The sequence below is a fragment of the Salmo trutta genome, chromosome 4 (genome assembly GCF_901001165.1).
Source record: "Salmo trutta chromosome 4, fSalTru1.1, whole genome shotgun sequence".
Taxonomy (NCBI): domain Eukaryota; kingdom Metazoa; phylum Chordata; class Actinopteri; order Salmoniformes; family Salmonidae; genus Salmo; species Salmo trutta.
The window spans coordinates 7,181,986-7,205,603 of NC_042960.1; the positions used below are offsets into that span (position 1 = coordinate 7,181,986).

General features: G+C 42.3%; 3 protein-coding genes across 11 annotated transcripts in view; 1 reads left to right on the top strand and 2 right to left on the bottom strand.

The window, feature by feature from the left end:
- Positions 1–4,863: 4,863 nt before the first annotated feature.
- On the top strand, positions 4,864–10,757 carry il15 (interleukin 15). Of its 2 annotated transcripts, none has more exons than XM_029749690.1 (6): positions 4,864–5,004; positions 6,446–6,540; positions 9,252–9,369; positions 9,527–9,574; positions 9,845–9,997; positions 10,243–10,757. In XM_029749690.1, exons 1-6 carry the CDS (start codon positions 4,879–4,881, stop codon positions 10,348–10,350), a joined length of 648 nt encoding a protein of 215 aa, XP_029605550.1. In that variant the 5' UTR covers positions 4,864–4,878; the 3' UTR covers positions 10,351–10,757. The 2 variants fall into 2 exon arrangements, with proteins under 2 accessions (XP_029605550.1, XP_029605551.1); XM_029749691.1 differs by lacking the exon at positions 4,864–5,004 and adding an exon at positions 5,090–5,443.
- On the bottom strand, positions 10,589–12,146 carry LOC115191778 (B-cell lymphoma/leukemia 10-like). The gene has a single exon (XM_029749689.1). The coding sequence runs from the start codon at positions 11,886–11,888 to the stop codon at positions 11,208–11,210; it is 681 nt and encodes a 226-aa protein (XP_029605549.1). The 5' UTR covers positions 11,889–12,146; the 3' UTR covers positions 10,589–11,207.
- Positions 12,147–12,206: 60 nt separating this feature from the next.
- Positions 12,207–23,618, bottom strand: part of LOC115191775 (type II inositol 3,4-bisphosphate 4-phosphatase-like) — a 206,949-nt gene continuing 195,537 nt past the window's right edge. For 7 of the 8 annotated variants that reach the window (XM_029749679.1, XM_029749681.1, XM_029749682.1 and 4 more), the window contains 4 exons: positions 21,794–21,891; positions 20,590–20,702; positions 19,623–19,777; positions 15,621–15,834 (listed from right to left, as the gene is read on the bottom strand). In XM_029749679.1, coding sequence (XP_029605539.1) covers positions 15,651–15,834; positions 19,623–19,777; positions 20,590–20,702; positions 21,794–21,891 — 550 coding nt within the window. In that variant the 3' untranslated portion in view covers positions 15,621–15,650. Of the gene's footprint in view, positions 13,370–15,620; positions 15,835–19,622; positions 19,778–20,589; positions 20,703–21,793; positions 21,892–23,618 lie in introns of those variants that run through there. The other variant, XM_029749680.1, reaches the window with a different exon arrangement.

Consider the following 23,618-nt stretch of genomic DNA (forward strand, 5'->3'; position numbering starts at 1 on the left):
CTTTTCATTGGAGTCCCCGCATCCGGCAGCAAGAATATCATCTGCGATAGGCTCGAGGTCCCCCAGCAGTTCATGTTGCGTACGTTGATACATCTCGGGGACCACGGACAGCCCAAAGGGAAGTTTCAGCCATCTCATCCTACCCCACGGCATCCAGAACGTTGTCATCCTGCTGCTGTCTTCATCAAGTTTACACTGGAGAAAGGCATCTCTGGCATCCACAGCATAAATACGCGTGCCTTAGACGGTTTGTACAACACATCCTCTAATATTGGCATGAGGTAGTGAGATATTTTCAGTGCTTGATTAAGGGGTTTTGGGTCCATATATAATCTGATCTTCTCTGGCTTGGTAACTATGACCATGTTGCTTATCCAGGGCGTCGGCACAGTCACTGGGGTGATATATACATCATGTTCATATTTCTCCAGTTGGGCTTTCACTCATGCCTTCAAGGCTACAGGCACATTCCGTGGTGCACTTTGTACAGGGGTGCAACTTGGGTCCAGTATGAAGTGGACATCTCCTTTGCACAGACCGCTGGATCGTTGAAAACGTCATAATATGCACTCAGCAGCTGTTCTTTGGTCCTTTGAGACACTGCTCCACTTTGTTTCACTCTGCTGGTATTGTGTCAGTCATGAGTCCTAAGCGCTAACATGTAGAACCAGAGAGTGGTGGATTTTGGTCCGTCTCAACAAGTTCAAAGAGTAGTTTGTGCTTGAACAGTAAAAAATAAATATGTTGTCATCCCTATGGGAAATGGTCTGATATACCATGGCTGTCAGCCAATCAGCATTCAGGTCTTGAACCACCCAGTTTATAATTGGTGATATTCTCTCTTTCACTCTCTTGCTCATTACATTGTGTCAAGCTGGCCTTCTTATCTTTTATTATTCAGTCTTAGCTGCACCAACCATTTCTGTCCCTGAGAGTGAGCCTTACTGATGCATTCCGTGGTGTAGACCGGTTGGTTCATCATTGTCAGAGCCTCCCCCTCTCTGTATATTATCCTCCACAACATGCACTTTCTTTACTCTGCCTGATCTGTCCCCTGCCTGACACCTTGGCAAAATGATTTGCGACGCCACAAGACCTGCATGTTTTGCCATAAGCTGGGCATTGCTCTCTACTCGCTTGTGATTGTTACCACACTATTTTGTTTTAGTCATGTAATGTCACCTGACCTCTAGCATGGGTGCACTCTCCTGTGGTTTGTACCTGCGCTGTCTCTCTGTTGCATTCACTGTATCCACTTGTATTCCATCTATCGCCCTCATGTTTCTCAGTAACCTTAGCCACACTTCCTATTTCCATAGCTTCTGGTAAACTAAGATCCCGTTATCGTAGAAATCGGCGTCTTGTTCCTTCACTTGCAACGTCTAACACGAGCTGCTGTCGCGTTGTCTAATGATTGGAGACAGACGCAGGAATACGTAATAGGGGTTTTTATTTGCTCCACCCAAACAAAAGAGCGAGGCGTAAACCTCTAAATAATACACGGGACGAGACCCGTAAAACAAGTGCACAATAACACGTAGCATGGAAGCTGAAACAACAGCACAGGTACTCACAGGACCAACGGACATGGTAACAATAACCGACAGGTACTCACAGGACCAACGGACATGGTAACAATAACCGACAGGTACTCACAGGACCAACGGACATGGTAACAATAACCGACAGGTACTCAAAGGACCAACGGACATGGTAACAATAACCGACAGGTACTCACAGGACCAACGGACATGGTAACAATAACCGACAGGTACTCACAGGACCAACGGACATGGTAACAATAACCGACAGGTACTCACAGGACCAACGGACATGGTAACAATAACCGACAGGTACTCACAGGACCAACGGACATGGTAACAATAACCGACAAGGTCAATGGGGAACAGAGGGCACATATAACATACTAATCAGGGGGAATGGGAACCAGGTGTGCGTAATGAGACAAGACAGTCCGGGGTTAGTGGGGATGAATCCAGTTCAGTGACGCCTAGAAGGCCGGTGACGTAGACCTCCGGAGATGGTGAACGGAATGAGCAGCAGTACCGGGGGGGATCCGTGACAGCCGCTCTCATCTCGTCTCTCAGACCGCGGTACTGGCATGTTGCGGCTCTCTCCAGCAATCGAGTGATAAAACTGTTGATCTGTATCCTGTTTGCAGCAGCTACAGAGGTATCTCTCATATGTGACGTTTTTTTGTGGTCTTAAAATAGTCCTCCAAAGCATCTAGAATAGCAGTATTGTCATTTCTCTGATCAGCAGTCAATGTGAGATTATGCATGTAAATATGCCGACACTCACTGCCCATTAACCCTTGGTGGTTCCAAACTTCTTCCATTTAAGAATGATGGAGGCCACTGTGTTGGGGACCTTCAAAACTGCGGAATTTTTTTGGTACCCTTCCCCAGATCTGTACCTCAACACAATTCTGTCTCAGAGCTCTACAAACAATTCTCTCGACCTCATGGCTTGATTTTTGCTCTGACATGCACTGTCAACTGTGGAACCTTATAGATCCACAGATGATGCAATCTCTATTGCACTCCACACTGCCCTTTCACACCTGGACAAAAGGAACACTTATGTGAGAATGCTATTCATTGACTACAGCTCAGCGTTCAACACCATAGTGCCCTCAAAGCTCATCACTAAGCTAAGGACCCTGGGACTAAACACCTCCCTCTGCAACTGGATCCTGGACTTCCTGATGGGCCGCCCCCAGGTGGTAAGGGTAGGTAACAACACATCCACCACGCTGATCCTCAACACAGGTGCGTGCTCAGTTCCCTCCTGTACTCCCTGTTTAATCATGACTGCACGGCCAGGCACGACTCCAACACCATCATTAAGTTTGCCGATAACACAACAGTGGTAGGCCTGATCACCGACAACGATGAGACAGCCTATAGGGAGGAGGTCAGAGACCTCCTCCCTATAGGGTGTGCTGCAAGGACAACAACCTCTTCCTCAACGTGATCAAGACAAAGGAGCTGATCGTGGACTACAAGAAAAGGAGGGCCGAACAGTCCCCCATTAACATCGACGGGGCTGTAGTGGAGCAGGTTGAGAGCTTCAAGTTCCTTGGCGTCCACATCACCAACAAACTAACATGGTCCAAGCACACCAAGACAGTTGTGAAGAGGGCACAACAGAACCTATTCCCCCTCAGGAGACTGAAAAGATTTGGCATGGGTCCTCAGATCCTCAAATGTTTTACAGCTGCACCATCAAGAGCATCCCGACGGGTTGCATCACTGCCTGGTATGGCAACTGCTTGGCCTCCAAGGGCTTGTAAGTAAGCATTCACTGTAAGGTCTACACCTGTTGTATTCGGCGCATGTGACAAATACAAATTGATTTGATTTATATAGACAGCTGTGTGCCTTTCCAAATCATTTCCAATCAATTGAGTTTACCACAGGTGGACTCCAATCAAGTTGTAGAAAATCTCAAGGATGATTAATGGAAACAGGATGCACCTGAGCTCAATTTTGAGTCTCATTGCAAAGGGTCTGAATACTTATGTAAATAAGGTATCTGTTTTTTATTTTATTTATTTTTTTACTTTTAATACCACACTGTGATGTCACAGAGACGTTTTTTAAGGAACTTATCTTTTTAACCACAGATCATAGAAATACTGCATTTTCACATACTGTATGTAGACACCGTTTTGATGCTAGATATATAGGCCCTAGCCCTAATGAATATGATTTTGAAAAGTGGCATAGTTGCGCTTTAAGACTCTAGGTTTCAGGAAATTGCTTCTTTTTTTTTAAGCAAACTTCATGAGAGGGATACTGACTGACCCACTCCAGACCTCCCCCACCCAACTTTAGACCTACACAATCTCCACCTAGTCAGACAATACTAGGAAGAACCCTGGAGTGTATTCATTCCGCCGATCTGTTGCAAAATGTTTATTAAACGGACTTACCTGGAGTTCTCCAATAGAAACTCACAATTTAGTTGCAAAACAGAACATTTTGAAACTGGACTAATGATTACAACCCAGATTTTACATTTAAACATACAGTATGTTCGCTGCTGAAGAGCAGACAATTACCAAGTACCCATAACAGTTTATAGCCTACCATTCATATTGAGCCAGTCTTCTGCCAACAGCATTATTAGACTTAAAAAGGTGCATTTGCCTATGATTTGAGCAGTGTGGGGCCAGGGTGCCGCCACTGCGCTGAAGTGGTCTACTAAAACATTAGGCTTATTCAAGGTTGGCAGGTCTGGAATCTGTAAACTTTGTGTGGAAGCTGTAGCTGCCCTATCACTGCTAAGTCAATAGGATCTAAAACCTCAATTAAACGGTATGCTCTTTCTGTAGGCCTATGTTAATTGTAGATTCATTTTTGTATACAATAGTCTACTCTAGTGGCACTACAATGATAGTTTGAGTAGTGATTTGTCAGTGTACTGTGTGTCAGATCAGATGTAGGCTACTTGGTTATGGGTAGTCATACATATTTGAATGATAAGTAAGTCTAAAATTCATGACAGGCGATCAACTACTCCCATCTACCTCCAGTCAATGGTCAAACCCTACACTTGTGATCATCAACTAGATTCAGCCGCGGGACGACTTTTTTTCTTGAGTGGATGGTCGGGGGGCCGGAACATAATACAAATAAATCATTTGTAGAAGGCAAATTGACTGCATGAAGCCCAAACAGATCATGTTTGACTAAAACATAATTTAAAACCTTGTTACGTTTGTATACGATCAAATGTTTCTCTCTCTTATGCGCGGGAATACTTGGGAACTCTGTGATTGGCATTGTACAGCCATCCATCACCCATTATAGGCGTCAACAAACACAGGTGTGGTATATGAGTGGGCACTAAATGTTTACTCTCCTTGAGCCGGGTTTAAGAATAGGTTCTGGTGGACTGAAACACTATAGTAATGGAGACATTCTTTGCGTAATCTCCAGGAATATAGCCTTTCTTTCGACGTTCTTTCACTGCAAGGTATAATTGGATTACAGTGAAATATTTACAGTATTAGGAGGTAATTTGAATGAAATAGTAATTCATAGAAGTTTGAGGATTGACATCAAACACCCGCTTCCATGTGAGGATGACGATTTTGTGAGGGTGTGTGCAACATTTAGGCTACAGCAAACCCAGCGCTGGTGAGAGCGCCATTGCGCACATCATGTGTTCAGGGTGCGGGCACAGAGTTTATGTCCTCGTCCAATACTTGAGCCAAACGTTTCTTTTATCGGGAAACTTGCCATAATATCGAATGGTTGGAGTTTACGACACATGAAACTGATAACTCTCGGATAATGGTAAAATGTGATCTTGGCTTTTGCCCTAACTGCTAGGGGGGCAGCGAACAACGCTGATGACAGGTTTTTTGACAGTGCTCCTTTTTTGTATTCGTTTATTGGAGCGCAGGACAAAGGTATGCAATTTACAAATATTCAATTGTCTACCATTAGCCTACATTGTATAGGTTATGTTCGGGTACAATATTGGATATTTGACAGGCTACAAGGTTATCACTAAAAAGTAAAGGTTCTAGGGAGTTCCTGCGACAGTCTGACTTCTAAACTTGTTTTATTGTATGCCTAATGCATATGCATGGCGAGTAAATGTATTTAGCCTAAACCACGGCTTTCTTTTTACATTGCCTTCTGTCATATTATTCAGCCACACAGTGAAATTATCGGATCGAAGTACTTCTTTATGAAACAAAGTCCATGCGTGGCACACTGCCACTATGTTTATAACCCACATATGACATTGTCAATCACAGGAGTTTGGTAATAGATTGTTGACTTCTGATGACTCATCCGGCCTACTGACATTGACGTTAAAAAGAGATTGAAAATGCGTATTTTTTTGGTTGAAAACACGTTTTCAATAGCTTGTCCTCACACGGGATACTTGGCACAATTGACTTATGGGTCAATTAACTGTAAATTACATTTAAACACTTGGTGCTGAAGTAACACATCTGTAGACCAGACAACTAGTAGGCTATTTTGCCTTGATCTGGAGAGTATCTGACTCTTAAAGTTACAATAACCATTGTGACTTTAAGAGAAGCTATTCCTAACCAGTAAACATTGATACCTATTTCAGAAATTCAAAAAGAAAGCTCACTCTGTGTTAACGTTCAGATCTATCAGCTAAAAACGGGCTTATTAAGAATATTTTAGTGATAAATGCCAGAACTGTATGTTCTTCTGTTATTTTCCAATGAATGTATAAAAAAAGTGACTTTCTCCCAGAAGCTGTAAATAGTTAGTATACTTTCACTTTCACATAGTTTTGGCTGTGATCCAGCTTGGGGATAACGTCTAGCTCTGGGCGTTGACCAGCGCCAGAAAAAAACTTATTGTGGATTTTGAACAACAAGGCATTCCAATGTCTCTTCTTTTTTGTGTGTGATTGTTTCTAGAAAAGAGTGCGATGGATCTGTCTCTTCTGGGGCTTCCATTACTATCAACACAAGTGTCTGAACATTGAGCTCTGGAATTGCTTCTTAATATTGAGGTATAGCACCTTATGAAACACGCAGCAGCAACAGTTTGATTACATTTCTGATGTACGTGTTTTTACAGAGAGCTTGAAATGTAGCTTTAACTTTGCATGGGCAGGAGCGTAGCTGTTACGCACGCATTCAGTTTTCTGGAACTCCCTGCATGCTCCCTGTAATCCGATTGTATGACACCAAGCCATGCACTTCTCAGCATTCGTGAGGTTCTCGTATCTATACACTTTCACGAGTCAAGTGCATTGCTAAGATTACGATTCATTTATTAAACAGCCGGGCGATGACATAATTCATCTTACTGCTTTGAGGGTAAATCTTATAATGTTGTTATGTCTTCAATACATCACTATTGCGCGCTGGGAAATCTGTTGTTGTGGTGCCCCTAGTGGGTTTGACACTTGATTCCATGCTATTAGAATATATATTTGGGAATTTGAATGCTTCAAACATACATGCCGGGGTGCACCACTCCTGTCCTCAAGGGCCAAAGTTTGGTATTCCTTCAGTCAGACACTTATTGGCACCTGGGTAAGCAAGTGCATGGACTCTCCAGTCATCCAATGACATACCAGGCAAAAGTTTGGACACACCTACTCATTCAAGAGTTTTTCATAATTATTACTGTTTTCTACTTTGTAGAATAATAGTGAAGACATAAAAACTATGAAATAACACATGGAATAATGTACTAACCCAAAAAGTGTTAAACAAATCAATATGTATTTAATATTTTAGATTCTTCAAAGTAGCCACCATTTGCCTAGCTTTGCAGACTATTGGTATTCTCTCAACCAGCTTCACCTGGAATGCTTTTTCAACAGTCTTGAAGGAGTTCCCACATATCCCGAGCATCCCTTCACTCTGCGGTCCAACTCATCCCAAACCATCTCAATTGGGTTGAGGTCAGGTGATTGTGGAGGCCAGGTCATCAGATGCAGCACTCCATCACTCTCCTTATTGGTCAAATAGCCCTGACACAGCCTGGAGGTGTGTTTTGGGTCATTGTCCTGTTGAAAAACAAATGATCGCTGCAGAATGCTGTGGTAGCCATGCTGGTTAAGTGTGCCTTGAATTCTAAATAAATCACAGACAGTGTCACCAGCAAAGCACCATCACACCGCCTTCTCCATGCTCCTCAGTGGGAACCACACATTCGGAGATCATCCGTTCACCTACTTTGCGTCTCACAAAGACACGGCGGTTGGAACCAAAAATCTGAAATTTGGACTCATCAGACCAAAGGACAGATTTCCACCGGTCTAATGTCCATGTTTGTTGGCCCAAGCAAGTCTCTTCTTCTTATTGGTGTCCTTTAAATTTGGGGCGGTAGGTAGTCTAGTGATTAGAGCGTTGGGCCAGTAACCGAAAGGTTGCTGGATCGAATCCCTGAGCTTACAAGGTAAAAATCTGTGGTTCTGCCCCTGAATAAGGCAGTTAACCCACTGTTCCACTGTAGGCTGTCATTGTAAATAAGAATTTGTTCTTATCTGACTTGCCTAGTGAAAGGTTAAATAAATAAAAAAAATAGTAGTGGCTTCTTTGCAGCAATTTGACCATGAAGGCCTGATTCACGCAGTCTCCTCCGAACAGTTGATGTTGATGTGTCTGTTACTTGAACTCTGTGAAGCATTTATTTGGGCTGCAGTTAACTCTAATGAACTTATCTTCTGCAGCAGAGGTAACTCTGGGTCTTCCTTTCCTGTGGCGGTCCTCGTGAGAGCCAGTTTCATGTTAGCGCTTGATGGTTTTAGCGACATCACTTGAAGAAACTTTCAAAGTTCTTGACATTTTCCGGATTGACCGACCTTCATGTCTTAAAGTAATGATGGACTGTCGTTTCTCTTTTCTTATTTGAGCAGTTTTTACCATAATATGGACTTGGTCTTTTACCAAATAGGGCTGTCTTCTGTATACCACCCCTATCTTGTCACAACACAACTGATTGGCTCAAGCGCATTAAGAAGGAAAGAAATTCCACAAAGACACACCTGTTAATTGAAATGCATTCCAGGTGACTACCTCATGAAGCTGGTTGAGAGAATGCCAAGAGTGTGCAAAGCTGTCAAGGCAAAGGGTAGCTACTTTTAAGAATCTCAAATATAACATTTTGATTTGTTTAACACTTTTGGTTACTACATGATTCCATATGTGTAATTTCATAGTTTGATGTCGTCACTATTATTCTACAATGCAGAAAATAGTAAAAACAAAAATCCTTGACAGAGTAGGTGTGTCCAAACTTTTGACTGGTACTGTGCATTCATCAATTAGGGACCAGGGAGAAACTTGAGGGACCAGGTGGAACTTGAGGGGCTGATTTGTGCACCCCTAATAAAAATATGAATACATACATGCCTTTTGAATTTTTTTTATTTATTTAACCTTTATTTAACTAAGCAAGTCAGTTAAGAACAAATTCTTATTTACAATGACGGCCTTCCCCGGCCAAACCCGGACGACGCTGGGCCAATTGTGCGCCACTACTCCCAATCACGGCCAGTTGTGATACAGCCTGGATTAAAGTCGCAACCTGTATTATTTCAGACTCCTGATTGGCAATTTCAACATATTTTTTAACCATATGACTTATAAATACCTTTAAAGAGATTACCACAATCATAACAAAATTAACCAAGGACATATTAGTTCATTGCGTTGTGTGTTATGTTGTGTATCATCCCTGTATTCATCCGTACTTCTTCTATTAAAGCTGCCTGAGTGCCACTGCAAATTTGCCCATTGCTGGTGCTGCTGAAACTCATGGGATGACAATAGACGACGTTAGAGAGCTTCAGTCGGAGTTGCTAGACTTGAAAAGTACCATAGAAGTAAGACTACAGCTAATGAATATCCTGTAGTCCTAGTATGGCATGTTTGGTGTGAAATTAGGGTAAAGGGGGAATTTTCAAAGGACTAGTAACGTGTGTGTGACATTGAAGGATAAGAAAAAAATGTTCATACAACTGTGGTTTTCTTTCTTGTCAGAAATCAGATGCCTGTTTGTATGCTCCTACCAACGATGACATCTACAATGTAAGTTCTTGTAGCAATATGCAATAAATAGAACACAAAAACAGTTTATTTTTATTTTTGTTCCTTTGAAAATGCGGTGTGGGGCATCATGGAAAAAAAAGGGTCCAGTGTGTTAGAAATGCCAGGGCCGATTTCTGGTCCCAGTCCGCCCCTGTTTGTAATGCCATGATTAGAACATATCTCTTTTGCATACTTTTATAGATTTCCAGATCAATGTTTTATAGTCTGTGTATATACTGTAACACAGACTGTGGTTCTGTTCTTCCCCAGGACAACTGCATCTTTAAGTTCATGCACTGTTATTTATTGGAGTTGGAGGTTGTCCTGATCGAGGACATGCAGGTCACGGATAACAACCATGACGAAATAAAAACATCCATCTACCATCGGAAAAAAATGTTGGAAGAACATGAACGCCAATATGTAAGTCAACCTCTAAATAAGTTCTGAAGTTTATCCCAAATATGTATGGTACTGCAGCAATGTAGTGTTGTCAGAAGTCCTGACGGTCCATACTTCCAATTGTTCAACAACAATCCATTTTTGATTGGCATTCATTTGATTAGCAGCAACAGTATTTTGAATGCCAATGTCACTCTGCTTTCCAATGAATATTATTTTCATCTAAATGGTAGTTATATTGCTTCTCTTTTTTTCTGCATTTACAGAACAGTTCTGGATGCTCACCGTGTGAGGCACAGAGAGTTGCCAACTCCACAATATTCCTCTACAACCTGGAGCGCCTTTTGGAGAGAATAGGGACAACTCTCAGTTGAATACATTGTAATATATTGTAAATATGTGTTTAAATTGTTCTTCATAAATAACGTAACAAAAAATGTAATGTGTGTGTTATTCTACCTTTGGACATGATAGTATGTGAAGAAATTAGCAGAATGACAGCTAGTGCTCGTGTCCAAATGTATATTACCTCTCAGTTCAAGTGTAATTGTAACTAGCTGTTTATAGTTTTGTATATAATCAAATATAATAACTTTTACATCTGTACTTTTGTCATATTTATGAACACATTTATTGAAATGCCTATTTGGAGCTTTACATGTTTTTGTTTTATCATCCATGTCATATGCACACTAACTGTCCTTAACTAGTTTCCCTTGAAGGGTTCTCGTCAGTATGTCAAAATTGCACATCCTGAATCAAAATAAAATCCCAGAAAACATAAACATGTTGATTTGATCATTTCATAGAATATGGGTGCCTGAAAGAAGTTCAAATAGGGACATGAAGGGGGACTGTGCCACAAAGAAACAGGAAGCTCTGCCTTGCGCCATTTCCTGATACTGTAGCAGATGAAACTAAAGCTCTCCAGTACAACTTTCTGGCACACATCCATTTTGTAATAGTTCTGTTTTTTTCCTGATTGAGAACTACAGGATTTTTTTGCATTTCAATAACAGAACGTTTTCAATAAAACATTTTATTGCTAGAACAAACGTGTTAGGAACCACGTCTCGTGGATTCACTATAGGCTTTTATGATATGGAAAATCAAACATTCGATAACGATGACATGTACAGTTATGACACAATAAAACCTAACCCTTTACTGTCCCCATAGAATCCAACCTGTCTGTTTGAATCCAGACATCCAGACATTCTGTATTACTTCATCACAGAGGGGGGGTTGAAAAGCAACGGAGGGTGTGAAACTGGTCACTGCTCTCAGACTCGAAGGTCCCGGGCTCGGAGTCCTCAAGGGGGACTGAAGGGGCGCCCTGCTCTCCTGGTTTTGGGAGACTGGGTAGAGAAGAGACACTAACTCCTTCAGGAAGGGCACTCCAGGAAAAGGATGCTTCATTTTGACTCCACTTGTCTTCGGAGTTGGACAGAGAGGTTTGGATGGACTGTCCTTCACTACGGCCTTTGTATCCAGTACTGTCACTCTGCAACGACACAAAGGGAGTTCTCTCTTTGCATATACAGACCGGCGAAGAACTACCTGCTGCTGACAAGATGGCCACCTCTCTCCTCTCCATCTTCACCGCCTCGATTTCGCTGGTGATCTTCCCGATGACAAAGTCCTTGGTCCTCACTCGGCGTATGGACTCCACGAGGTAGTCGAGGCCCCTGGGGTTCTCGGCTAAGTAGTCCAGCATCCTACCGGTCTTCTTGCTGTTCCCCACCCTGCAGCAGATGTCCTCGGCGTCGTCCCGCGTAAGGACCCTCCTGGACCGGAGGTAGTCCAGGTGGCGGTCGGCCACTAGCTTCTCACAGAGGTACGGACGCAGACGCTCCAACACTTCCTTCTTGACCTCCGCCATGTCTTCGTCAGTGATACACCAGGAGTCCATTTTCCAGCCAATTGCCTGTGAGCTCTTTAGTTTTCTGAAGCTGCTGCTCAGGCTCTGGAATGCCCAGCAACTGACTGAGATAATGTAACAAACCCCTTTCTAACCCTGGAGAGTCATTGAACTGGTTGGAAGCCAATATTGTGAAAAAGGGAACTACCTCAGTAGATCAGTTCCCTATCAGGAAACAATGAGGTGAGAATGAGTGGCATGTGTGTGCGCGCGCATGTTCTTATTTGGACATTCCTGCCTCAGAGAGATCAACGTCCATTGCCCTAATAAGATACAGACATTATGAAAAGATGAACACAGATATTAACATCCATCCCAAGCAATTTAATCAAATGTATTTTAATTAAATAAACAGGAATGCAACACATTGCAAAGCGCAAACAACGATATTTAACATACAGGAAGAGCCTTGGATGCTATTGAATCCAAGACAGTGACCCTGAATAAAGCATAAAAACGGATTAAAAAAGGATATAAAAATAAATATTATGATACAAAGGGGTTATGGTTTGGTTTTCAATTGACTGATTGTGGAGGGAAAATAAAGGAAAACAATATTTTTAAACAAAGTAAAGTTATATACAGCATGTGATAGATATGGCAGTAATTCAACATATTTTATGAGACACATTACAATTGCGTTTGTTATTGTACAATAAAATATGAGATGGTCTTAAAAGCAACCATGATTGAGAATGGAATTAAATTATATTTACAGGAAATGCTCTCGGGCTCTTTAAGGGACAGACAGCCTTCTACAAAAGAGACCTGGGGGAACATGAACAACAAGCTAAACGTGAAAGTCTGTTCAGCTTTTTCTTGAACGTATAAAACCTTTTCAAGACTTCCTTCAAGCCATGTTGTCTGACGCAAATTAGTTACAAGGTTACTTGTGCCAATGTGACTAACCTCAAAGGCATTTCAGAAACAGAGCATGAGAAGTATGCTCAATTGGCAAGCAACACGCTTCGCAGATATTACATACATACTCAACGAAGAAGAAAATGACAAAGAAACGCCTGAACAAGAAATACGGACAAACTTAAAACTCATACAAAACAGTGTGTCCCAGCAACATTGCATAACATGGCCAATATCAGAAACACCTACAACCTTTTATTTCATTTTTTACATCTGGACCTGCTGTGCATGGCTATAGACTATTTCTATTGCTACTATATTTTCTGCTTGGATTAGATTACGTCGGGAATCATTTGGTTTGTTTTTACACCGGTTGTGTCCTGATTCCCTACACTTCCCAAAGTGTGCACATGCACCATCCCTGTGCAGGGCGGAGAATCAGGACGTAGCCATCTTAGTTCCTATATATAGGTTGGGTTCAGGAGTCAACCTTCCCATAGGTCCCCTCCGGCGGCCGGTAGATCTTGGGGAACGCCATCAGCTGCAGCATGTTGAAGGCATACTTCCGGCATTTAATATTCTTTTGCACATTCTCAATCCGACATCCCTCCCTGGTTTGGTGGTGTGGCCATGATGACAAAAAGGAGGGAAGAAGAATGAAATGAAATTATGAATAATTTTCTCAAAACGGGGGTCTGTGTTTTGAGTATGGAAAACAACAACCAAAAACCGAGTAACAGACGGACAGATGGGAAACAGATAACAGACAGACAACAGTTAAGTATTACCTGTAGGACAGCTAAGGTAAGGGACTAAGTTATTAATAATAAAGGGATACATCGAGGAAATTAAAATGGATGACCCTAATTTAGTCCAAATATATGTTCACCTGACCCTCCCTGAATGCTTGAAAAAAGTGATCCTCCCTCTATCCAAAAATAATAAACAAAGTATAGCAGAAAACATGCCTACCTTTCCCCTCACTCCTAGGACAGACCAGAGCCTTAGATACACAGATTAACAAACCGTTTTTCACCTCGCGAGCGCTACATGGCAACATTGGGATTTTGATTGCGAGCTGGAAGGTTGTGGGTTCGCAGACCACCATGGACAAGCTCACTCTCCTTATCCGTTTATACTATGGCCTCTCAATGGCCATGGAGCTCTTGGTGCAACATGATGCCTGTGCAAATTATTATTAAAAACTGGGTTTGTCAAACTACGTCTAGGGAGGGACAAACAACCAAAGTCCCAGCAATTCTGCAGCCTAGGCAAGATCAAAATGTGTCCCCTTCTGCCGCAGATAGAGGACATATTACCAGAAACTCTCACGCGGTTCATTACATGACTATCTAACATTATTTGCCTATATCAGCCCATACTATCTATCAAGACAGCGTTTCAAACTAATATATATATTAGTTTGAAACGCTGTCTTGCAGCACTTCATTTTAGAAACTATGATGTTTGGTGTTAGAGCTCAGTGTAGCCAGCTGGAGAAAGCGATTCGCAGGCCAAGATAAATTAAATGACGCCTATCCATATTTATTTCCAGTCAATGTAAATAGCCAAATTCTTGCATGCATCCGTTCCATAAATTCAGAGCGGTCCATAGCCATGTTTGCTCAGTCAGTGGTAGCGCACATCCCATGGATTTTATCAGTGTATTCATACCTGAATCTCCCTCCCTCCCTCCAGTCTGTAAACATCCCATACCTGGCAGGTTAAGACTGAGAAACGTTTGTGCGCTGTGCCTACACTGTTAGCGGAGCTCACTCCTACACTCTGGGATCATTCCTATTCCCTGGGGTCACTCCTACATTCTGGGATCATTCCTATTCCCTGGGGTCACTCCTACATTCTGGGATCATTCCTATTCCCTGGTGTCACTCCTACATTCTGGGATCATTCCTATTCCCTGGTGTCACTCCTACATTCTGGGATCACTCCTACATCTGTTGCGCTGTAGTTGCTGTTTTAGAGACAGACTAACAGTAGCAGTCTAACCGTCTATACACACTAACAGCAGTCTAACAGAGGGAGAGAAAACAACTGCTGTTGAAGTGTCGTGGAGCATATCACTACTGATTTATACGGCTCTATTTTCCCCCTGCTCATCAGAATCCTACTATGCTCTACTTTAGAGTAGAGGGGGAGATAGTTGGAGTGGGGAAGAAGAGTGAGGGGGTTCCACTTCCACTATTCCAGAGGACATAGGAATCGTTGAAGAGATGTAGTACATTACTAAATGTAGAACCTTAGTAAATCAATCACAGTCTCTATGAAGAGGAGGGTCCCTCAACTGACAGGGGTCAACTGGAGGTTATGATACGAACCTGCCCTCAAGCTGCTTGGAGTTCACACTGGAGTGTGTAACAGTGTGATCGGCTTCAGATACGCTGCTGGCACTTTGGTATCTGTGCCAGAGCAGCCAACCAGAACGCAATGCTAGCTCTCAGAACATTAGCTCTCTGTCATTGACATGAAGAGATAACTGTTTATCTCCAGTCCTTCTGATAGTATTATATACGGGGGGAAAAAAGCGGGGGGAAAAAAGCCGGGGGGAAAAAAGCCTCCAAGGTTCAACAGTATGGTATCTGTGAAAATAGAGAAAGCTAATATGTCTTAGCAGAGAGAATTTATTTTCTTAATCCCTTAGATTCTAAATCGATTCCATCCAATCCTCAAGCCTGCTAGTCGGATTAACAGTCGAAAGCTTGCGTTTGATTGTACAAATTAAATCATGTATCCACCCAATTACCCTTTCAAAGCAAAAATCAATGAAATCACACAAATTCCATACTCCCTCCCTCCCAAAAAACAAGCTGCACAGACAAAAATCACCACCCGACACACACGAGGTTAGTACATGGCATCACATTGTCAGCAACTTTATTGATATTTTGCAAGCAGAAAAACAAGACTTAAAATTAACCACACGACCAGCAGGTGTGAGCTGACAAGCAGTAGGGCGATGGGGTAGAAGTGTCGCGAGGCCGGCTTGTTCTCCGCTACAGAGCACGCCGCCTCGGGGTCCGAATCCCACTGACACACTACTTCTCCCTGGGTGAGCCGACTGCAGGGCGAGGGGGCGAGGTGCAGGAGGTGAGACAGAGAATAGACAGAAAGAACCGGTGGGTTAGTAAAGGAGAGGCCCCTGACACGGGCCAAAGACAACCAGCAAGCACAGACACAGGCACGGACGCATGAATGGATGAATGCGTAAATGGAAAGATGAATGGAAGAGTGTAAGTCCCACATGAGTAGAGGAGTTGAAGTAGGAAGGGGGCGTGTAGAAGCAGGCACGATCATTTATGTGGGTCTCTCCTCTTTCAATTATTTACTTGAACATTATTTTGACAAAGCTTTGGATGCGTTCTGTTGCACCTGTTGATTTCATGTAGCCAACGGAAAGGGACATTTAAAGATCTCAACCCAAAACTTAAGGAAATGTGATAAGCCTTACCCCCACATATCCAGAACAATGTACACTTGGCTTCAGACTATGTCAATATTTAAACAAGACATACATGTTGGATAAGATAAGGGAACAGTGGCAATAAACGTATTGACAGAGAGATAGTCAAACAAGCTTCATGAACATTTTATATTGATTTAACCAGGAAAGTCAGTTAAGAACAAATTCTTATTTACAATGACGGCCTAGGAACAGTGGGTTAAACTGCCTTGTTCAGGGGCAGAACAAAATATTTTTACCTTGTCAGCTCGGGGATTCGATCTAGTAAGCTCTCGGTTACTGGCCCAACACTCTATCCACTCCACCCAACATGAAAAGACTGGCTGTTGGCCAAAACCCTCGGGACCAAAATCAAACACTTGGACAAAGTGTTATTTATCACTTACCATTGTACTTTATGTTAAAGTAACTGTCCAGTGTTTCCAGATTTCTATGAACTATGGCCTACACTGAGCGTACAAAACATTAGGAACACCTGCTTTTTCCATGACACAGACAGACCAGTTGAATCCAGGTGAAAGCTATGATCCCTTATTGATGTCACTTGTTAAATCCACTTCAATCAGTGTAGATAAAGGGGAGGAGACAGGTTAAAGAAGGATTTTTAAGCCTTGAGACAATTGAGACATGGATTGTGTATGTGTGCCGTTCAGAGGGTGAATGGGCAAGACAAAATATTTAAGTGCCTTTGAACGGGGTGTCATCTGAGCTGTATCGTTTATGTTCTTGTTACATTTCACGCGTGAACACACGGTGTATGTTGTTACACACGGTGTATGTTGTTACACACGGTGTATGTTGTTACACACGATGTATGTTGTTACACACAGTGGCTGTGATAGCATTTCTGCAGGCAAAAGACTGGCATTTGACTTCCCCAGATACTTGATCCACATTTTTTTTTACTCATGGGAATATCAACAACAAGCCACGTTCAACTGACCGTTTACATTATGTGGTGATCGCACAGTATACAGGCTATTAAAACAAAACTACGTTGAAAGAATGATCCATCATACTTATAGCTGCTCAGTAATTAAACTTATTTACTGAAGATTGATAGTTAGTGGTCCAACTTTACATAGACGGGTCAAGGCCACAGCTATTTTCCAGTGTCACTCTGTCTGAACCATCTTGACACTGGAACACATGGGAAAGCATATCCATTCTCAAGCTCTGATAATCACTCTTTGTTTGAGGTTGAATTTCATTCAATCCATTCAAGGGCAAAGTGCTGAAATTCTATAGTTAGTGCACAAATGAAACTAAGATTCCTTAGATACTCAAGCACCCCAAAACTCTCGTAAAGTTGCCCATCAAATCTGGGAAAGAATAGCTTGTATGAATAAAACATGTCTTTGAAGTCTATTCTAAGTTCTTTTGGGATGTGTTTTGTGTATAGTACAAGCAACCACTTTGTCTTTACCACATACCGAATGTTTTCTTTCATCGTATATAACATAACCGCTAACTAGTCAAATACAATTGACTCTTAAGATACAGTACCAGTCAAAGTTTGGATACACCTACTCATTCAAGGGTTTTTCTTTATTTTTTACTATTGTATACTATCTTAACAGTCAATTGTATTTGGCTAGTGAAGACATCAAAACTATGAAATAACACATATGGAATCATGTAGTAACCAAAAAAGTGTTAAACAAATCAAAATATATTTTTATTTTGAGATTCTTCAAAGTAGCCACCCTTTGCCTTGATGACAGTTTCGCACACTCTTGGCATTCTCTTGGCATTCTCTCAACCAGCTTCACCTGAAATGTTTTTTCAACAGTCGAAGGAGTTTGCACTTTTGCTGAGCATTTGTTAGCTGTTTTTCCTTCATTCTGCAGTCCAACTCTCCTTCAAGGCTGTTCGAAAATCATTCCAGGTGAAGCTGGTTGAGAGAATGCCAAGAGTGTGCAAAGCTGTCATCAAGGTTACTACATGATTCCATTTGTGTTATTTCATAGTTATGATGTCTTCACTAGCCAAAAACAATTGATTGTTAAGATAGTTGTGGTGGGCCTCCAGAGTGGCGCAGTGGTCTAAGGCACTGCATCGCATTGCCACTAGAGATCCTGGTTCGAGTCCAGACTCTGTCGCAGCCGGCCGCGACCTAGAGACCCATGGGGCAGCGCACAATTGGCCCAGCGTCGTCCGGGTTAGGGGAGGGTTTGGCCGGCAGGGATGTTTTTATCCCATCGCGCACTAGTGACCCCTGTGGCGGGCAGTGCACGCCAATACGGTCGCCTACGGTGTTTCCTCCGAAACATTGGTGCCGCTGGCTTCTGGGTTAAGTGGGCATTGTGTCAAGAAGCAGTGTAGCTGGGTTGTGTTTCGGAGGATGCACAGCTCTCGACCTTCGCCTCTCCTGAGTCCGTACGGGAGTTGCAGCGATGAGACAAGACTGTAACTACCAATTGGATACCACAAAATTGGGGAGAAAAAGAGGTATAATTAAATAAATAAATGTAAAAAAGATAGTTATGGTGATCATGTGTTCATCTGCTAAACTTTGTACGCTCTCATCTCTGGGTAACCTCAGTTCACATGGTTGAGGGCTTCTGACATCATGAGGACAGACAGTAGAGAGGGGGATTATGGGAATGTGCCTGGGTGACATCATGATGCACTGAAGGCCCTGTTCAAATGCTGTAGAAATGCTATAATATGTTATCACTGATCTTACAACATTGGATAGGTGACAACATGGGTTCCTTTAGATACAGCACTGTAGCTTTCACCCACCCAGTCACATCAGATCAGTGATTTATTTGAGATAAGGGAGGGAATGACACATTTCTAAAGTATTTAAGCAGTGCCCATGCCAACGTGGCTCTGATGTGAACTTTGACCAAGTCAGATGGGATGAGGCAGGCTATCAGGGCGGGGGCGTGGCCTCTGATACCAACTAGGGTGGTGAAATGGGTGGTGCCGGTGAACACTGAATAGGGCAACATTGGCATACGTAGGGCCTGGAGTTTTTCCCCAGTGAGGTCGGTTGCTTAGTCAGGAAAGACTCCTGGACCTTATTATAATTAGGACCAGGAGTATTCCTGACCAGGTTACCCGATCAACTTCAAGGCCCAGAGACATAAAGGGGAATCTCAAAAGTCCATCTCTGATTCGTTAGGTAGACCTCCTCCCATTCACTCACCACCACGACCACCTCAGAACATTAGAGGGAAGTGATGCAAGCAGTGGTGGAGCAGATTGGAGGATCCTGTCCTCAGATTTCCCCCTTCAATGCTCACTTCCCACTCCATTCCTTCCTTTTGAGAATGAGGCAAGGAGAGAGAACGCGAGGAGAGAGAACGCGAGGAGCCCTACTATAAATCAGGAAATAACTTTTAAGACCTCTCCCCCAAAAGTTGAGTTTCTCTCACCTCCGCATGCAGTCCAGGGCTCGTATGAAGTAATCCTTGTTGAGCTGGTGCTCATCTCTCAGCAGGGCACACTGCTCGAGGGTTACTGACATCGACGTCCTGTCTTTGGCACTTTTACAGCTGGTGAACCTGATCCCGTTCAGCCGTCGGCAGATCTGGACCAAGGGAGACGCAGAAAAAAACACCTCAATAACGTAAACAAAAACTAACTATTTCAAACATAATGCATAACTGAAAACTACTCTGACTGTGAGGTAGAATTGGGAAGAAAAGTACCCTGGAATTCAATGAAAACATGTTTTTGTTCTTATGAAAATAATTTTAACTTTGAAAGTGAAAGTGCACTACTTTCTATGCAGCTGCTTATATGATTTTTCCCAGAGCACATTCCTTTTTAAGGCTCAGCTAATTCCAGAGACCAGGGAGGGAAAGAGAAGAAAGCTCATAGTTACAACCAGAACAGATCTGCTTTCATTTTCCAAAGACTGTCTGAAGTCTTTGGAAATACCAGAGGAATCATTAGCTAAATACCAGAGGAATAATTAGCTGGAAAGGAATGTGTGTGTTCAACCTTTACTCCTTTATCAATAGTGTTATTAATCCGGGGTTCCGGATTGGTTTGGCTGGATACAGTTTATGATATAAATCGGTCACGTGTAGCTTCCATTGCTGCTTTATGCCCACCTATGTGATTAGGTAATTGGATGCCCATTCTCTGGGAGATTTCCCCTAAATGATCAGGATTGTTTGGTGCCTGGTATGGCCTTCTGCCAGATGTCAAATATGTTTATATAGTCTTCCTTGTAGCAGGTGCATTGCATTCACAAGTTCAAAACTTCTCCTCAGGGCACCAATGTATCAACCTCCATAAGTAGGGACATTAGCAGGGTGACAAGTTTGCATGAATGATGTCAAACCAGATGTATAAGAATGGATCCACTTGTTATGCATCTTATGCTATCCTCACCGTTCCAGCGAGCCACAGTATCTCCACATTCTTTCTCTTCTTCGTCACTACATTCTGGCCCAGGGTCCCAAGTAAATCTTTCAAGTCTGTCCGCGTTTGAAAACATGGCAGACCTGTGAAAAGAAACGAAACGCGAGTTGGGTTTGGTTGGATCATTTGGCTGCTCGACAGAGGTGTAACAGGAAGGAGTTGTGTGTGTGTTCATGCGACAGGAAGGATGCAGGTATTGATAAGATAAAGACACGGTACACTGACAATGAGAATGGGGACATCTATGGAAACTACTGACAGATGGATGAAAGGAGCTGTTGTGTGGAACAACAACAATAACATCATCACAAACGTATAGCTCTCTGGTCGTGTATCTGTCTACAAATCTGACCCACACGGGTGTATTTTACAGGAGCTGAATCGATGGTAGACGGGAAATGGAAATACTGGTGTGTGTGTGTGTGTGTGTGTGTGTTGGACTGTAAAATAAAGACACATTGTATCTTATGTCTGTAATAAAACTACACTGAGTGTACAAAACATTATGCTCTTTCCATGACACAGACTGACCAAGTGAAATCTATGATCCCTTATTGATGTCACTTGTTAAATCCACTTCAATCAGTGTAGATGAAGGGGAGGAGACAGGTTAAAGTAGAATTTCTAAGCCTTGAGACAATTGAGACATGGATTGTGTATGTGTGCCATTCAGAGGGTGTAGGATCAAGACAAAAGATTGAAGTGCTTTTGAACGGGGTATGGAATTAGGTGCCAGGCGCACCGGTTTGTGTCAAGAACTACAAGGTTTCAACAGTTTCCCGTGTGTATCAAGAATGGTCCACCACCCATAGGACATCCAGCCAACTTGACACAACTGTGGGAAGCATTGGAGTCAACATGGGCCAGCATCCCTGAGGAACGCTTTCGACACCTTGTAGAGTCCATGCCCCGACAATTTGAAGCTGTTCTGAGGGCAAAAGGGGGGAGTGCAATTCAATATTAGGAAGGTGTTCTTAATGTTTTGTACACTCAGTGCATGTTGCTTATATACAAATGGGCATGGATCGTTACAATATACAGAACTCATTTTCTTCTGTGGGATGAAGTCAAAATGTGTTCTATAAAAAAGCAAGATGGATACTATTGCATGATGATTGATGACATTTATATACTTCTGATGTTTTGATGTTGAAGTGGCAGTTGATGCACTTACATTCTGATGGCACCTTATCGCTTAGTGATTTGTAATAACTGTCTAAAATCTCAAAGTTCCTCTGGTTTATCCTCTCTTGCAAAGAGATGTCTCCGAATCTGTACAGGGAGAATGAGAGCATGAAAGGACAAGTTAATCTGTACAGGGAAAATGAGAACATGAAAGGACAAGTTAATCTGTACAGGGAGAATGAGAACATGAAAGGACAAGTTAATCTGTACAGGGAGAATGAGAACATGAAAGGACAAGTTAATCTGTACAGGGAGAATGAGAACATGAAAGGACAAATTAATCTGTACAGGGAGAATGAGAACATGAAAGGACAAGTTAATCTGTACAGGGAGAATGAGAGCCTGAAAGGACAAGTTAATCTGTACAGGGAGAATGAGAGCCTGAAAGGACAAGTTAATCTGTACAGGGAGAATGAGAACATGAAAGGACAAGTTAATCTGTACAGGGAGAATGAGAACATGAAAGGACAAGTTAATCTGTACAGGGAGAATGAGAACATGAAAGGACAAGTTAATCTGTACAGGGAGAATGAGAACATGAAAGGACAAGTTAATCTGTACAGGGAGAATGAGAGCCTGAAAGGACAAGTTAATCTGTACAGGGAGAATGAGAGCCTGAAAGGACAAGTTAATCTGTACAGGGAGAATGAGAACATGAAAGGACAAGTTAATCTGTACAGGGAGAATGAGAACATGAAAGGACAAGTTAATCTGTACAGGGAGAATGAGAACATGAAAGGACAAGTTAATCTGTACAGGGAGAATGAGAACATGAAAGGACAAGTTAATCTGTACAGGGAGAATGAGAACATGAAAGGACAAGTTAATCTGTACAGGGAGAATGAGAGCCTGAAAGGACAAGTTAATCTGTACAGGGAGAATGAGAGCCTGAAAGGACAAGTTAATCTGTACAGGGAGAATGAGAACATGAAAGGACAAGTTAATCTGTACAGGGAGAATGAGAACATGAAAGGACAAGTTAATCTGTACAGGGAGAATGAGAACATGAAAGGACAAGTTAATCTGTACAGGGAGAATGAGAGCCTGAAAGGACAAGTTAATCTGTACAGGGAGAATGAGAACATGAAAGGACAAGTTAATCTGTACAGGGAGAATGAGAACATGAAAGGACAAGTTAATCTGTACAGGGAGAATGAGAACATGAAAGGACAAGTTAATCTGTACAGGGAGAATGAGAACATGAAAGGACAAGTTAATCTGTATAGGGAGAATGAGAACATGAAAGGACAAGTTAATCTGTACAGGGAGAATGAGAACATGAAAGGACAAATTAATCTGTACAGGGAGAATGAGAGCCTGAAAGGACAAGTTAATCTGTACAGGGAGAATGAGAACATGAAAGGACAAGTTAATCTGTACAGGGAGAATGAGAACATGAAAGGACAGTTAATCTGTACAGGGAGAATGAGAACATGAAAGGACAAGTTAATCTGTACAGGGAGAATGAGAACATGAAAGGACAAGTTAATCTGTACAGGGAGAATGAGAACATGAAAGGACAAGTTAATCTGTACAGGGAGAATGAGAGCCTGAAAGGACAAGTTAATCTGTACAGGGAGAATGAGAACATGAAAGGACAAATTAATCTGTACAGGGAGAATGAGAAAACAAGTCCACAGTAAACATGCTGTCCCCCACGAATGACGGAGCGCTCCTTCTTATGTCAGTTAGTGACAATTATTGCATAATTTAATTTTAAGTACCGAAATGATATAGGTCGTTATGGGAGATATGCTTTTTCAAATTTTGGTGGAGGGAAAAAAGTCTAATTAGCAGAAAAACCAATGGGCGGA